This window comes from Lampetra fluviatilis, chromosome 39 (assembly GCF_964198595.1).
Source record: "Lampetra fluviatilis chromosome 39, kcLamFluv1.1, whole genome shotgun sequence".
Lineage (NCBI taxonomy): Eukaryota > Metazoa > Chordata > Hyperoartia > Petromyzontiformes > Petromyzontidae > Lampetra > Lampetra fluviatilis.
Window position 1 is genome coordinate 6,764,573 of NC_136313.1, and position 15,432 is coordinate 6,780,004.

Here is a 15,432-nt window from a genome sequence, read left to right on the forward strand (position 1 = left end):
TACCTCTTTCTTTTTAATGTGAACGGGTTTGTTTTTTAATTCTGCGATTGTGTTGGAAATCGCTGAGGCCTTGTCTGAAGGGCGCTATATATAGGCAGAACTGAGTTTGACTTTTTCTTTATTTATAATAATGCGTTTTACTCAAGAGCTTCGTTATCCATCGGCAGTGAACTCTGTGCAAATAAGGCAGCGACCTGGGTTCGACTCGAGACCATTGATTATTAATCATTAATTGAAATTAAATCTGACTTGGGCCACCCCTTAGATCTTTAAAGGTGTATTTACATTTTTGCATTCTGCTACTGATACTCCTGCTGTTATGGAGTGACTCATGCAGCAAATTCTGGCTGCAAAGTTTGGTCGTACATGTTATGTATATCGTTTATTGTTACATTTGAATCACAGTTCCTATGATCACTGTTACATTGTTTTTATAGCTTTATTTTGGTGATTTTGAAAACGGTTTGGTCTAGCCATGTTTGTTTGTTGTAGTACAGAGTTGGCCTGATAACTTGAATCTACATTGTCTTATGGTTGTTATTGTTTGACTTGCATCCCACTGAGATTTTTGCACACAGCGTTGAAATGCGGTGTTTTGTCTGGAAGACTTTGCTGTTTTTTCCAGGATTTTTCTACTGCGTGTAGTCACTTCAAGATGTTTCTTGTTCATGTTTTGTTGCGATTGCACCCGAGTCAAGAGCCGCATGGCTCACAGAGTTATACCTAATAAATGAAACTGAAAACTGAAACTGAAGTTGACTCGTTTGCGCAGTGTGTTAACCATCAGCATTGGGGAGACAAAGGCGGCATGGTTTTCACTGCGCTGGCCATAACCCATCCCGGCGAATGTATCATACCAGGCCTTAATAGGCGCTCGCCAACACACACTGAAAAGGCTCAAAAATAATCCTGAGTTTGTTCTCTGCAGTGCCCCGTGCTCAAGTCGTCTTGAACATGCTCGGGCAGGGGTTGCGTTTGGTGGGTGTGGCTGTGTAGTTTGCAGGAGTGCGTGCGTGCGTGGGTCTGTGTGTGTGTGCGTGTGTCTTTTTGCGTGTGTCTGTGTGTGCGTCTGCTCGAGGGACGTGCCGCAAATAGTCTGGGTCTGGCTTTTGTCGAGGTCCGTTTCCTTTGCAGCGGCTCCGTGACAGCAAGCGGCTTTGGCTGCCTCCCTCGACGACAGCAGCACCTATCGCCACCGCTCACCCACACCATGACCCAGAGCACGGGGCTCAGGGTAGTAGTGACCCTCACGTGTTTCTCGTGGCTCCTGATGGCTCTGCTGCACACAGGTACCCCGCCTGGTCTGCGTGCGTGCGTGTGTGACACCCGTTGGGCGAGCTTTCAAAACGTCACGTGGCCTCGAGGTGCACCTAGCCTGGCACAAGCGCCGTGGTTGACGTCTAAGCCGCGGTGGCGAGCTGTTAGCTCTCTCTCGCCTGGTATGCAGGAAGTCGCGGGTCGCGGGTTCGATCCCTTCCCTGACGCCTGCTGCTGTATATTTGGGGTTTTGGTGATCGATCTCTCCGTGGTCGCGTGGATTTTTCTCCGGGTCCTCCGGTTTTCCCCTCCACAATTAGACTAAACGACATCAGACGTTTAAATGATGTGGATACCGCTGTACATTTCGCGCATGATAAGCCACTTCGTCGTGCTGTCATTGGCGATCGCGAGGTCGCTTCTGCAAAAAAGCTATGTAGCAGCTCAGTGAGCCTTAGCTGGTAAAATAAATAACATAGGAGTTGTTTTTTTAGTTCTAAGTCCACTTAGTGGCGAACGGAGGCTGATATTCTTGTGTGTGCCATTCGTCACCGCACACAGACCAGTACGAGCAGTGGGGTATTTATAACTTCACCAACAAATCGTGAGACAATTTGATGGCTTAAATGACACTTGAGCATCGTGCGCGTACCGGGCTTGCAGTCCAGATGCCACCGGTTCAATTGTATCTCCCGGCGCGGCAGGCGCAAGGATTGGGGACATTCCCTTCAAAGCCCCCCTCGTGCTTCTACCCACCCAGCAGACGTGAATGGGTTTCACCCGCTGTGGCCAGCGTGGACGAGTAGGCCAATACACCCCGTCGGATTTCAGGGCCACATCTTTTCACATTTGCATAAGCTACTGATTGTGTAAATGTACGGTCCCATTTGTCAATCCACTGCTGGATGAAGGCCCCTCCGCGTACTTGTTTGTCTGTCGTCACGTGGGTCAGTGTTGGTTCGGTCACCACGTGGCTCTGCACACAGCCAGTGCCGCCACTGCATTGGAGACTACGTATTGACTTGCGCTAATGAAGCCAAATACAGCAGCAGCCACGCTTTAATCCAATGACGGTTGGATCTTTGCCATAACTCCCTTCGGCACAATCATCCCTCCATGTGGGGGAAGGCAACAGACAGCGGTTGTCCTTTGCATTGACTCGCCCACCCCCCTCGGCCACGGGAATGTGGAATTTCCACCACTGGCTCATGGCTGTAAACAGGAGATGGGCACCACCTCGATGCTCTCACCCTTGAAAGAAGAGTTGAGACGTGGGGCCAGGCCTGGCCGAGATGTCACCACCGACTGCTGATGTGAGCCCTGGCTGGGAATTGAACTCGGGTTTATTTAAACGTTGAGATATATTAAGTAATATTTAATGAGTTGACCAGAACATCGAGTTTGATATGTTATTTTACACGTGTATGTCGCATAGCTGTGCAGTTTCGAGAGGGGTTTAGTTGTCTGCAGCAACATGTGATTCCATATATTTATTTTACAATCTTAAGATAACAATTTTAACTTGTAACGTGCGCCGCGCAGCATCTGCTCGCTCTCGTCGAGGGAGAGAGAAACTCGGAGGCGCGAGGAGGAACCACAGACAACGAGCGGGGAAGGCAGCCACGCGGCAAGCCGGCAACCACAATTGCCCAAGTTCTGCAGTCCTCTTATTTATAAAGGTGTTACCGGCCAATTGATGAGTTCTTACATATGACAGGAAAGCCTAGAGAACATTCACGCGTGTGAGGGGGAAACGCTCTATCCCCACACAGACGGAACAGGTTCGTTTTGACCGTACCGCCATCTCCGGGCAGAGCCAGGGTACGGGCTTCCTCCTCGACGCCCACGTGAAGGGAAGTTTCCCAACATTTGCGCTGTGATCCACCAACCCTCGATGCTGCCTCCACAGTGCGCCATGAGCCGTGGTGCATTCTGGGGGGCGGGGCGGGGTCATTCGGGGGGTCATTAGGTCGTGGGCACATGGTCCGGACGTGTCCCCCACCTCCGGTTAGCACCGCTGGCTACGTACAGCGCGAAAGAAGTTCCACGTGCGCGCGTGTCGACTTGGCAATCGGTGCTCGTTCGACGTTCGGTTCACCCGCTCGTGCGGCTCCGGTGCCGGTCCCTGACAGGTGGCGTCTGCGCGGCCAACGCCACCACCACGACCACGACCGGGCGAACCCCAGGTGCCGAAAACTCCACGGCGGGCGGAGAAAAATCCACGGCGGGCGGAGCAGAAGAGACGGTGGCAGCGGTGGCAACGGCAGGGACGCAGAGTCCGAGCGACGCGGCGAAGCCAAGCGGCGGTGGCGGCAGCGGCAGCTCCAGCAATAGCGCGACGCCGGAGAGCGCGTCCACTCCGCCAGCGCCGCCCGCCGCGGAGAAGCGGAGCAGAGTGGCCGTCTCTCTCTCCTTCGTCATCGAGAACCGCAACTTCACGGCAGAGCTCGACAACCCGATGTCCGATGCCTTTCGGTCGCTGGAGAGAATCGTGACGTTTCAGGTGAGCACGTGGGCAATTTCCCCTCCCCGCCCCGAACTACCCACCCGACCCCTCCCCCCATCCCCCTTGGTTTCTTTGTCAAGCACGAGGCCAGAACATGTCTAACCCGGCACAAACTCCTGATTTTCCCAGACGCTTTGGGACACCTGGATACATGTATTTACATTTATAGATATTTATAACTGGGGCCTGTCTCAGCTGAAATCAGGACATTTGGTAGATTTTACGGATTCTGCCGTGCCTGGTTGCCAGCGAGACACGTGACCGACCCACGGACCCAGCCCGGTGGAGGCCACGGAGCCAGCACGCCTTGCATCGGCTGTGGAAACGCGGTCAAAGTGGAGCTCGGTTAGGCGTGGGGTGAGAGTGGCCCCAGACACGAGCGCTCGCTCTGAACTCGGGGGCGTCGGTTGCGTCCCATTGCCGGGGCGCTGAGCCAACGCCGCCAAAGGCCCCCTGAGTGTTCAAGGGCCGCGCCCGCCCTTGCCCCGCGCGCTGTGCAGCGAGCGTGGTGGCCCAGGCAACTTCGGTGGTCAGAGCTCACCGCTAAGGTCGCGAGCGTGGACCCGGGCTTTTAAGCCGCTGGGTTCTCAAGCGTAGCGAGCGGAAGGTGCGTTCCGCTGTGTCAGCGAGCAGCTATTGAGGTCAGGAAAACACAGCAGTTGCCTGATGAGCCCAGAGCAGATATCTCGCTTGTCGGTACCAACCTAAGGTGGCGTTACTTTCGTGGTTCCAATTTATTTGTGTGTGTCTGTGTGTGTGGACAACGGTAGTGTAGCGGTTAGCGCGCTGCGCTACGAACCTGGCCACCCGAGTTCGATTCCCGCTCACCGGTGACGATTGTTAGAACCGGTCCTGGGCCTCCCCTAGGTCAACTCAGCCTCAAATGAGTACCTGGTGCGGTGTGTAAACATCGCCACTGGGGAGACAAAGGCGTTCAGGCGTGGTGCTGGCCACCCACTCCCTCGTGTATCGTTCCAGCCTTCAAAGGTGCTCGCTAACAGCACTTGCCCCAATAGTCTGCTTAGGCTATACGGGAGATCTTTGTCTTTGTTTGTGTGTGGACATTAACAGCGCATTGTATGTGCAACCACTTTGAATGCGCGGGGGTTATCAAATAATAAAAAAAATCCACTCGTTCGCCGTGTAAATCAACCGGATTACTACAAGTTTTTTTGTTTGCAACCGTAGATTTTGCCTAGTTCTGCTCTGGCCGACGGACTAAGCGAACCCGTGGCAAGTGGCCAGTTTCTTTTTGCTTCGAAGCAACTTCCCACGCGTGAATCATCAAAAGATACGCGTTCGAATAAATACATTCCGGCCGTGTCAGTCCACCGATGCGTTGACGGACTGCCCATCTGGTGACGATCACGATGGGGTGGTTTCTTGCGACGATGCTGACTCGGCCAGACCCGTGAATGGGGGTGAGCTCGGGCACGGTTCAGACATCGCGGCCGATGTTAGCCATCGGTGGGAATCAAACTCGGGTCCGCCGAGCACAGCAATCTAATCACTCTGCCAATCCTCCGCTTCGGATAATGCCACGTATTTATTTGCACGTAATGGTGTGACTGCGCACGATGATGACGATGTGAAGTTGAGTATTTATTTATAAGTCAGTCAGTTTGGAACAGGTAATGCACATAACAAACAAACACAAAACTCCACATCATCATCATGACCATCAAACTATTATTTGCCGATACAGAATATATCCGGTGTTGTCTGGCATGGAGCAACGATACTGTAATAAAGTCGTGACGTTCCTTTTATTTTGCTTTTGCAGCTGGACCAAGTTTTCAAAAATTCGACGTTGAAAGATTCGTACATCACCAGCGTGGTGCGCCGGTTCTGGTAAAGTTTACATCTTGCATCTACACAAGTCACCACATATATGAGTCACCACCCACACGAGTCACCACCCACACGAATCACCCTCCCTCCCCCGCATGAGCAGCCACATGCAGCATAACCACATTTACCGTCGCACGGGACTCATTCTATTACTATTTTAATAAACTATTTGTAAACTATTTTTATTTTACCAGATAAGGCCCACTGAGATATATAGCTATTTTTTTCAGAAGCGATCTGGGTATCACAAATGATAGCTGAACGAAGTGGCTTATGACGTGGAAATGTATAGCAGCCCAAATGCTCTATTAACGGACGTTGATTCTAAATGTGGAGGGAAAAATCGGAGGACCCGGAGACAAATCCACGGACCACGGGGAGAGAGAGAGAGACACGCAAACTCCAAATATACAGCAGCAGGCGTCAGGGTCGAGGTCGAACCCAGGACCTCCTGCGTACCAGGCGAGGTAGTTAACATCTCCTAGCCACCGTGATGATGATGAGAAAGAGAGAGACACGCAAACTCCAAATATACAGCAGCAGGCGTCAGGGTCGAGATCGAACCCACGACCTTCTCCATACCAGGCGAGGTAGTTAACATCTCCTAGCCACCGTGGACACCCGGTTAGCGTTTTCCGCCGTTCCCTCCCCTGCTCACCCCCCCCCCCACTTCCACTCTGCCGCCCACCCTGCACCCCAGGCGCGGCTCCGTGGGGGTGACGTCCGACCTGCTGTTCGACACTCTGCTCGGGGCCCCCCACCCGGACTCCGTGTCGGACGCGTTCCTGCGCGGCACCCACGGGGGCACGCGGCTCGGCGAGCTCGGCGTGAGCGGCCCCATCGTGCCCGGTGGGTCCCCGGCGAGGCGCCCGCCACCGTGCGAACGACGACAACGGCCGACGGACGAACCCAGGGTTCGTTCGTTCGTTAGGGGCCGTCCGTAAATGACGTCACGCACCTAGGGGAGGGGGGGGGTTGTCAGACATTTGTGACGATGTGTGACGAGGTGGGGGGGGGGGTTCAGAAATGTGACGTCACATCAAAATGCGCAACTCTAAATAAATATAGACAACACGTTCTACTTAATTAAATAGACTTTTTAATAAATGTTTTCTCCTTCAACATCAGAGTGCAGCGCCTCATTAAATACGCACTACAATAACAATAATTTAAAGCGATTTGAAGCATTTTTTATATATTTTGGGGGGGGGGAAGAGCTTTGTGACGTCATATTTGAGGGGGGTTCTGACTTTTTGTGACGCTGTGTGACGAGTCGGGGGGGGGGTCAAAAATCGTCCAAAATCGCGTGACGTCATTTATGGACGGCCCCTAAGGTTGGAAGCGTCCTTGCGTGATCTCTGTCCATCTGGCTGACCGTCGTCCGTGTGCCTGTAACTGGGCTGGGCGGCACGACAACACTTGTGAAGATGACTCGGTGTGAGCGAAGGCATTTGGTGCTGGTAAAAAAAATACCCCACGAAGCCAAACTTGAGTAAGAGGCAGAATTCTGGGTAATACGGCAAAGACGTTCGTCTTAAACACACGACAACCAAAGAATCCGAGCCGGAACGCCGTTCGTGCGCTCATGACGCTGCGGCGACAGGAAAACACCCACAATCCCATTCTAATATAATCACTCCGATATGAAGAAGCTACTGGAGCTATGCACTTTTAAATCTAAATTGAAAACTCATTTCTTTGAAACTGCTTTTTGTGTTCAGTCTTGTTGTCCTTCCCCCTCGCACCTCCGATTGGCACGGTTGGCTACGTATGGTGCGAAAGAAGTTCAACGTTCATACGTAGGTGTGGGAATCAACAGTCGGCAGTGTAAAACACCGTGCCTGGACCGTTGCAGTGATGCAATTTTTACATGCATTTGTACACTAGCAATCATAATGCGATGTGTCTACCTGATGTATGGAATTCGGCGAATCATTTACCTTGGAAGCCATGCTCATCCATGTGCTCTGCCTCTCACATTTATCTTCTTGGTTCTTTCGGTAAAGTCACGTAGAAGGGAAGTAATAAAATAATAAAAACAAAACATAATAAAATAATTCTCACGACGTTTCGGCCACAACGCAAGCAGCCGTCCTCAGGTTCTTCACCTGTTTTTATTATTTTATTACTTCCCTTCTACGTGACTTTACCGAAAGAACCAAGAAGATGAATCCCTGCAGTCACGAAAGCTTTAAATCGAAACTCTCACATTTACTTGACTAAATTAAGTTGATAATTGGTATTTTTACCCTTCTATCTGGCAACAAAACTGACACCTTTTTTACAAGGAGTCATGTTTGCATAGACCACAATACCTGCAGCCATAATGCAAACAAAAAACATAACTCTGATAATATATGCACTGTCCTTGAAGTTGATTGTTCCACACCCGAGACAGCTTTCCTTAGAGCCTAGTCTCACATGGGTTTGACCAGTTGACGCCAAAAGGCGCACAAATTAAGTTGTTTAAGCCGTCAAAACATCCTTTCGGCCTTCCGCACACAGTGAACGGTGAGCACGGACAGTGGGTTGAGATCTGGAGATTGATCCGCAAGCAGAGGAGGAGCAGGAGGTCTGGAGCGTGGATCTCAACAGCGGCAGTCTGTCAATGGCACAGAAGACTGGGGGAGCGATCATCCAGCAGCCACATCCCTTTGGCTTGATGTTGACTGGGGGTTTTGAGATTCGGCGCCGGTCACTGGATCAGAGAGCACAAATTTACGATTCTTCTTTGAAGTTTTAACATGCAAATTTTTTTTTTTCAAACGCGCTATGAATTTTGCATGCGCAATTCTAATTATTTATAAGCTATCCTTGTGTTTTTTTTTTATTACCCGCCTTTTTGATAATTACCCCACTCATCCCTCATTGAGGCAATTCGGTATCAATGATTAATGTGCTGCCAAATCAATATGACATTAACCCCATTACAGTGCCACCGTTCGCACCGCTACCCATCTTGGGGCATTCCGAGCGCTTTTTGCTTTGCGTTCACCACGCTCGTGTCGCGGGTAATTATCTTCGTGCATCTGCCGGTTTTCTCACTCGCAAAATACGCCTGTGCAGAAGAGCTTCATAAGCTCATCGGATTCCACCAGCGTAAAGATTCTGATTCTTCTGAACATTTAACAGCTGCTATTTTATTGCAAAATTATAACTTGGGACGTTTAACTTATTTCAGAGGACACATTCCCAACCGCACGTAACCTGTATGGGAATTACTTTTAATTCGTTGACTCTGACAGCATTTTACATTTATTGCAGTGCATAATGTATTTGATTTGCCTTCAGCAAAAACAACGACAACAGCAAACAACAGTAGAGTAGTTTGTGTGTTGACGGAAGGTGTCGTCTTAATCCAGCGAATCGAAGTGGCCAAATCAGTAGGAAACAGCTGACAGGACCATTTCTCTCCCAAATATTGTTTGGGTTCAGTCGTAGAATTTTCTCGCCATGAATGACAACAACACTTGATTCAACACACCACATCAAACACAGGAATCAGGTCTACTGTCTCAACGTACGCACGCATGCATGTTGAACTCATCTCGCACACATGCGTAGACCCAACCGCGCTAATCGGAGGTGCCAATGGGCCCTCGCTCGGTTTCTGAACGGTCGAGACGGCCACGAATTGAACCGCCGCCTCTCCCCCTCCCACAGGAGTCACGAACGAGTTCCCCTCCTGGTCCATCGCCCTCCTGGCCCTAACCAGCACCATCCTCCTGCTCAACGTCATCATCCTGCTGGCGTGTGTGAGTACGACTGTCAGAAGCCCAGCATGCAATGCGGACGCGCCGTGGATGTTAAAAACCTCGTGACGTTATGTGATGAAAGAGTGAGCGACAGCACACGCGTGCGTGCGTGCATGCGTGCGTGTGCCGGCGTTTCGGTCCAATTTTTACCAAAGGTAAAATTTTACCCACGAATTACTGAGTTGGGGAAAAAAGAGCGAATGGCGACAACGCTCCCCGACTGCGAAACAAACTGCTGACTATCAGTTAGCCCAATGCAGCCGGACCCTCCGACAAACAGAATCTTGACACCCAGTGAGGCTTTTTCTGGATAACACTAATTCAGTATTAACAACAATAACACGCACATTCACGTGTCGTAGACTTACGAAGGCACCGATTCGCGGTTGAATTTCTGGACCGTTTTGGAATTCCACCGTTTCACCCGTGGGCCCGCAGACCGGTAAACAAAGTCGCAGCCGTGTCGGGACACGCGACTGTGGTGGCCACGGCGCTGGCAGACTTGGCGTGGGAAGATTTCGACTCGAACGCAGTCCTCGGCTGGCGGATCAGCGTTACGCAATAACACACCGAGAGGGGGGCGCAGGTGCGGCACTGCAAGCGCTGGCTCATGAGAGCATTCTCGAGGGCCTTTTGTGGCCTCGGTTTTCCCCACACTGGGCGGAACGTCTTGGAAGAGGAGGGGGAGGGGGGGCACCCAGGGGCACCCACGCTTTGCTCCACCGCACGACGCCACCCTTCCGATCGCACAACTGTAGCGTATCCGTTTTGTCCGCTTGCGCCGTAGTTGTTTAAAGCGCCGCGACCGGGAGGTTGAATCGAACTCGCCAGTGTGATGAGCCGGTGCGACGAGCCGGCGCTACTCTCCCTGCAGGCGGTGTGGTGCTGCCGTAGAGGCTGCGCGGCCCCGTACGGCGACGGCGGCACGGAGCTGTACTACACCGGCGAGACGGCGTCCTCCTACCCGCTGTACGACACGCACGGCACGCTCAACCAGTCCAAGGCCGTGCTCAGCCCCTACGTTGAGGTGCCACCACTCGCACCCCCCCCACCACCGCGCCCCCTCGCCGCCCCTAGCGCTCGCCCACACCGCGGTGCGACGGCGGGGATGTCTTCACATGACCGGACGTCCCAAACGCGCCGAGCGTCGCTCAATTCCGTGCAAGACACATCGGTTCCGACTTTGCTTCTCGAAAAAAACGAAAGCTTCATTTGTTCTTTTATTTTACTCACCACGTACATATATATATTCACTGCGCGCGGTTGCACTCTGTCACCTTAGTAAATCCAACAGAACCGAGTTTCGCTCGGGCAATGTTCACGGCTGTGGTCCTGGCGGGTTTTTTTCATTATTCTTGTTCCGTACTCCTGTAGCGTTCCCGTTCTGTTGTACGGTGCACCAATGCCTACTTTATTGTAGGGCGATATTGGCGAGTAAAATAACGATTGAGCGATTATAATTTAGTGCCTCTTGGTTAATCCACTGCTGGATGATGCCCATACCCTCCATGCAGTGTCGGTCAGTGTTCACATCAACATTCTTTTTCATCAGTCATCCTGTGGAGTTGTAGTCAAGGCCTCGTGTCTGCGGATTCCATGGAGTCGCTCTCATCGTCTGGTTGACTAAAGCAGTGAAATGTTTTGTCACACGCTACTTAATTTGGTTTAACACGTAGGCATTTGCGACCAATATTATTCGTAATAAAGTGTTTTGGGTTAGATCGCGTAAGTATAAATCTGTCTCGTTTTAAAGCTTTCGTGACTGCAGGGATTCATATTCTTGGTTCTTTCGGTAAAGTCACGTAGAAGGGAAATAAGAAATATTGTTTTATTTTCATTATTTTATTATTTCCCTTCTACGTGACTTTACCGAAAGAACCAAGAATAACACGTTCCTTCGGAGTGGGCAGGTAGGAACTTGGTTAGTCAGCGCATTCGTGCGATCCGTGTCACGCAGCAGTGTGGAACTTGTTGTTCCTACCTGTATAAATCTGTCATAACCCTCCACCACCTAACACAGCCGGTAAGGTTTGTCACGTAAACAACGCGCCAAATCGCCCGATGATGCTGGATGTAATTACCAGCGAAACGCCGTAGTCAAATTGTAAATGTTGTGGATTTACTCTCCGACACACCGGTGCGTTGAAGTATTAACAACTAACTGGCACGTTGTTTACGTGACAAACCTTACTGGCTGTCGGGTGGTGGAGGGTTACGACACATTTATACTTACGCAATCTAACCCAAAAACCTTGATTATGAACGCTCCTTAATTAATTATAAATTATTGGTGTGAGAGACACGCAATTCCCCCCCCCACCACCTCAAAGACACACTTTGACTAGACTTCGAATGTAATTTCATCTAATTTATATTTCCGGAATATTTTTGGAGAATAATTATTTGTACTGCATGAGGAATCCGATGAGCTATAAAGCTCTTTTTCACAGATGTCCAGTCTGGGCACGGGGTTAGAACGTTACAACAACAAACAGTACAACAACATGCCAGAAGTGCAAAGTACAAGAAAGGTACATAAATCACCCAAACATAAATCACATAAATCACCCAAACATACATAAATACATACATAAATCACCCAAACACAAACAAATACAAACTCAACCATCCCCACCCTACCAGACAGCCCATTTACAGAGCGCCTTCACTCAAGGTGCTGGACACAGTTTACGAAACGCCGACAGAATAGAATGATTTAGATGGCAGGGGCAGTGCTACAAGGTATTGAGGAATGGGTGACAGCGATAGAGGGGTGCTTAGGGATCACGAAAGGCTCGGGGAGGGATGGGAAGGGCTGAAGGGACGAGGCGAGGGAAGAGAAAGAGAATGGACGATAGAGAAGAGGTGAGCTGTAATCAATAATTTTACGCCGCATTTGATTGCATTAACAACTGCTTGTGTGTGTGTGCTTCTCTACAGAATTCGGGAATGACATTCACCAACAAAGGAATGGAATCGCCGATGTGATTCTGGATCCGGGATGCCTGCCGATTCCGCTGGTAAATTCGGGCGTTCGGCTCCCGTTCACTTCGTCACAGCTCCCGCCAGCAGGAGGCTCACAAGCCTCATCACCACATGCGTCGCAGAAATCCTCAACGCCGCAGCCATCTCCGTTAACATGAAGCACAAATTAAAGCCCGGTTACCAAGCGAATGTGACCAGCGGCGCTGCGAGGCAAAACAAAAACATCGACATTGGCAAAGCTTAGGGCCCTAAAGCAGCTAAGGGGAGCCCCGGATTAATTTTAAAAAATGTATCTGGGTGCTTGAAATATATCGGCTCAAATTCAAACCTCAACATAACACGCCAATTTCTATAAAGTCAATTAAGATCTCATCTTTAAACTTGCCTGTATCTATGGTCTTTCATCTCAACATTTTTTCATGTCTACATCTCTTCCGTCATCTCGCTAGGAGTTTTAAAATGGAAAGGCGAGGGGGCTTTTAATTTAATTTGTTTTTACTTTTGCTTAAGAGTCCCCCCAATGAACAGCCCCACCAATGAATGATGTAACAGATGCATTTACACCACATTCTTCCAACGTTGTCTATTCTGCTGAAGCAATAACAGCAAGGCATCCCTCGCGTAACGTGCGAATCTGCAGTTTCGCGGTTAATCTTTTAGGGGCACATATACTGGAGAGAAGAGAAAAAAACCCCGAAAATTGTAAAACTACGGTTTTATAATTTTAAAAATGTTTTCAATTATAACAAAAATAAATCCCGATGGCATCACGGTGCCCACCACAGATAGAGCTGAGTAGAAGCAGCAGCAGCAGCCGCCCACTCAAGCGTTCAAGAAGCCCTGAAATGACTCCTTATTAAGTAATCATTGCAAGTAGTAATCTTTTCATCTCATCAATTGTTATTAAACTCCTTTTTTAAAGTATTTTTTGTAACGGTGATATAATTTAGCATTACATTTATACGTATTTTGTAAATCCAGGGCAAGAATAATTAAATAAAATACATACATTTTATTTGGTAACGCACCCCCCACCCCATACGTCTATGGGAAAACAAACTTCACAACAGCATTATTCGACTTGCACGCTGTTGATCAGGAACACATGCCACGCGTTATGCAACAATACGCCTTTAATATTAAACATACTATGCCCGTATTGTTTTGCTCTCTTAAAATGCAGCAGTATGAATATAGTGGTATACCAAATTTTTATATGGTGTCTGTGTAGAGTCATTGGTGACCAGGCTGAGTGTATCAGCTTGTATCACATGGCACTTACGAGCCCGGTTTACATCACGAAAGACCAAAAAAAAACCCAGACCTGAACCCAGCATCTCAGCAGTGCTGACTGAGTGCTGGCCGACACGGTCATTACGAACACCACGAACCATCCAGCCACCATGAGAATTGTTAATCTTGAAAACTAAACACCTACCGCGCTCTCGGGGAGGGGGCGGTGATGGCAACGAAGCTGCAGCTCGTTGCAAAGGTTTGCAGTTGAAGGCCAGCGGGCCTCCCTGATTAACTGCTGCAAGTGGGCGGTGTACAAACAATAGACGCACGGCCTCTCGGTGGACGTTCATGTCGTGACGCTATTAGGCAAAAGAGCAGGCCACGTGGTGCTGTCGTCGCGGTCAAAATTACATTTCGAACCTCATCACAAATTACTGAATTGCATAAGTAATGTCACCCCCCCCACCCCCCCACTATTGTGAAACTACTACAGACTATCATCATTTGTGAAGAGCCATGGCGTCTTTGTGATAGCCGTGGCGTCATAAGAATTGCACGAATACCAAACTTTTATTTTTTTCGACGTCAAATTGAACTTTTTTTTTTCCATTAACGCGAATAAATAGAACTTCACCGGCGTCGAGTTCAAAACGGAGGTGCCACTTCGTCGCGCGTGTCCACTCTTCCGAGCGCCCCTCTTCTCCGTGACGTTGGAGCACCCGCCCGGTAGCTCGCACGCCTCGAGGAGTTGCCAACGGCGTGGGTGAACATCGTCTTCAACCTGAGCGAGGTCGAGCGGCAGGGTCGTGTTGTGTGACGGGGTAGAGCGGTGGGGGTTACTCTGTGGCCATCCTCCCAAGGTGCCCCCCACCATCATGGCCAAGATTTTTGGAGGGGGCCTCTCTTGAGGGGGCCCTTCTGCCGGCAGTGGGGTGAGCAAAGCAATTGCAGGGGGCTGCGCTTTTCGCTATTTTTTTCGAAAGCCCTATTGGATTAACACAATGCACGCTTTGCTTTTTTGGGGGCTAGGACATTTTTTTTTTCCAACATAATAAAAAAAACACCACATTTATAATTGTATACATATTAAAAAACTAATAACCATAGGTGGGACAAAGTCATTGTTATGCAAGTCCAAGTCGAGTCGCAAGTCATCAAATTCATGACTCGAGTCTGACTCGAGTCCAAGTCACATGACTCGAGTCCACATCTCATAGGTGGGACAAAGTCATTGTTATGCAAGTCCAAGTCGAGTCGCAAGTCATCAAATTCATGACTCGAGTCTGACTCGAGTCCAAGTCACATGACTCGAGTCCACACCTCTGCTAATAACCAGATAACAATAAAAATATCTAGTATCTGTGATATTACAATGGATGAGATATAGTTTACGTTTTAATATGCAGTTTACGTTATAAAATATTTTTTAAAGAGACTTGTCCTGTTTTTTGCATTTTAACCGCTGGAATTGAATGAAAACGCAGCAGTTCGTTGCTTTTGCAGGTTCACACGCTAACTTGAACATAATGAACTTGTACTTTCCGTTTCGATTTTCCAACTTGGCCATTGTAAAGCAGCTCAAATGCTACAACCTTTCGCTCCCCCCCACCCACCATTTGCTATCAAATGTAGTCGTCGTAGTAAATTAGTTTGGCTTGCAAAGAGACTTCTTGGTCTTTTGTTGCTCCACGTTTCAGGAAAAAAAAATGGGGATCGGTGACGTTTTCGTTTAAACGTTTTAATATACCGTACTAATATACCATACCATACCGTACTTCTTTATTTTTAACATGTCTTTGCAATTGTGTTCTAGCAAACGCAATAAACACCACAAAACCCCGC

At 49.3% G+C, this 15,432-nt stretch overlaps 1 protein-coding gene across 2 annotated transcripts; it reads left to right on the top strand.

Moving 5' to 3' along the window:
- The first annotated feature begins 1,110 nt into the window (after window positions 1-1,110).
- Window positions 1,111-15,426, top strand: LOC144945922 (mucin-1-like). Of its 2 annotated transcripts, XM_078874567.1 has the most exons (8): window positions 1,111-1,289; window positions 3,390-3,760; window positions 5,547-5,614; window positions 6,315-6,463; window positions 9,278-9,369; window positions 10,244-10,396; window positions 12,310-12,389; window positions 14,217-15,426. In XM_078874567.1, exons 1-7 carry the CDS (start codon window positions 1,211-1,213, stop codon window positions 12,355-12,357), a joined length of 960 nt encoding a protein of 319 aa, XP_078730693.1. In that variant the 5' UTR covers window positions 1,111-1,210; the 3' UTR covers window positions 12,358-12,389; window positions 14,217-15,426. The 2 variants fall into 2 exon arrangements, with proteins under 2 accessions (XP_078730693.1, XP_078730692.1); XM_078874566.1 differs by having other exon boundaries at window positions 12,310-15,426.
- Window positions 15,427-15,432: the final 6 nt, after the last annotated feature.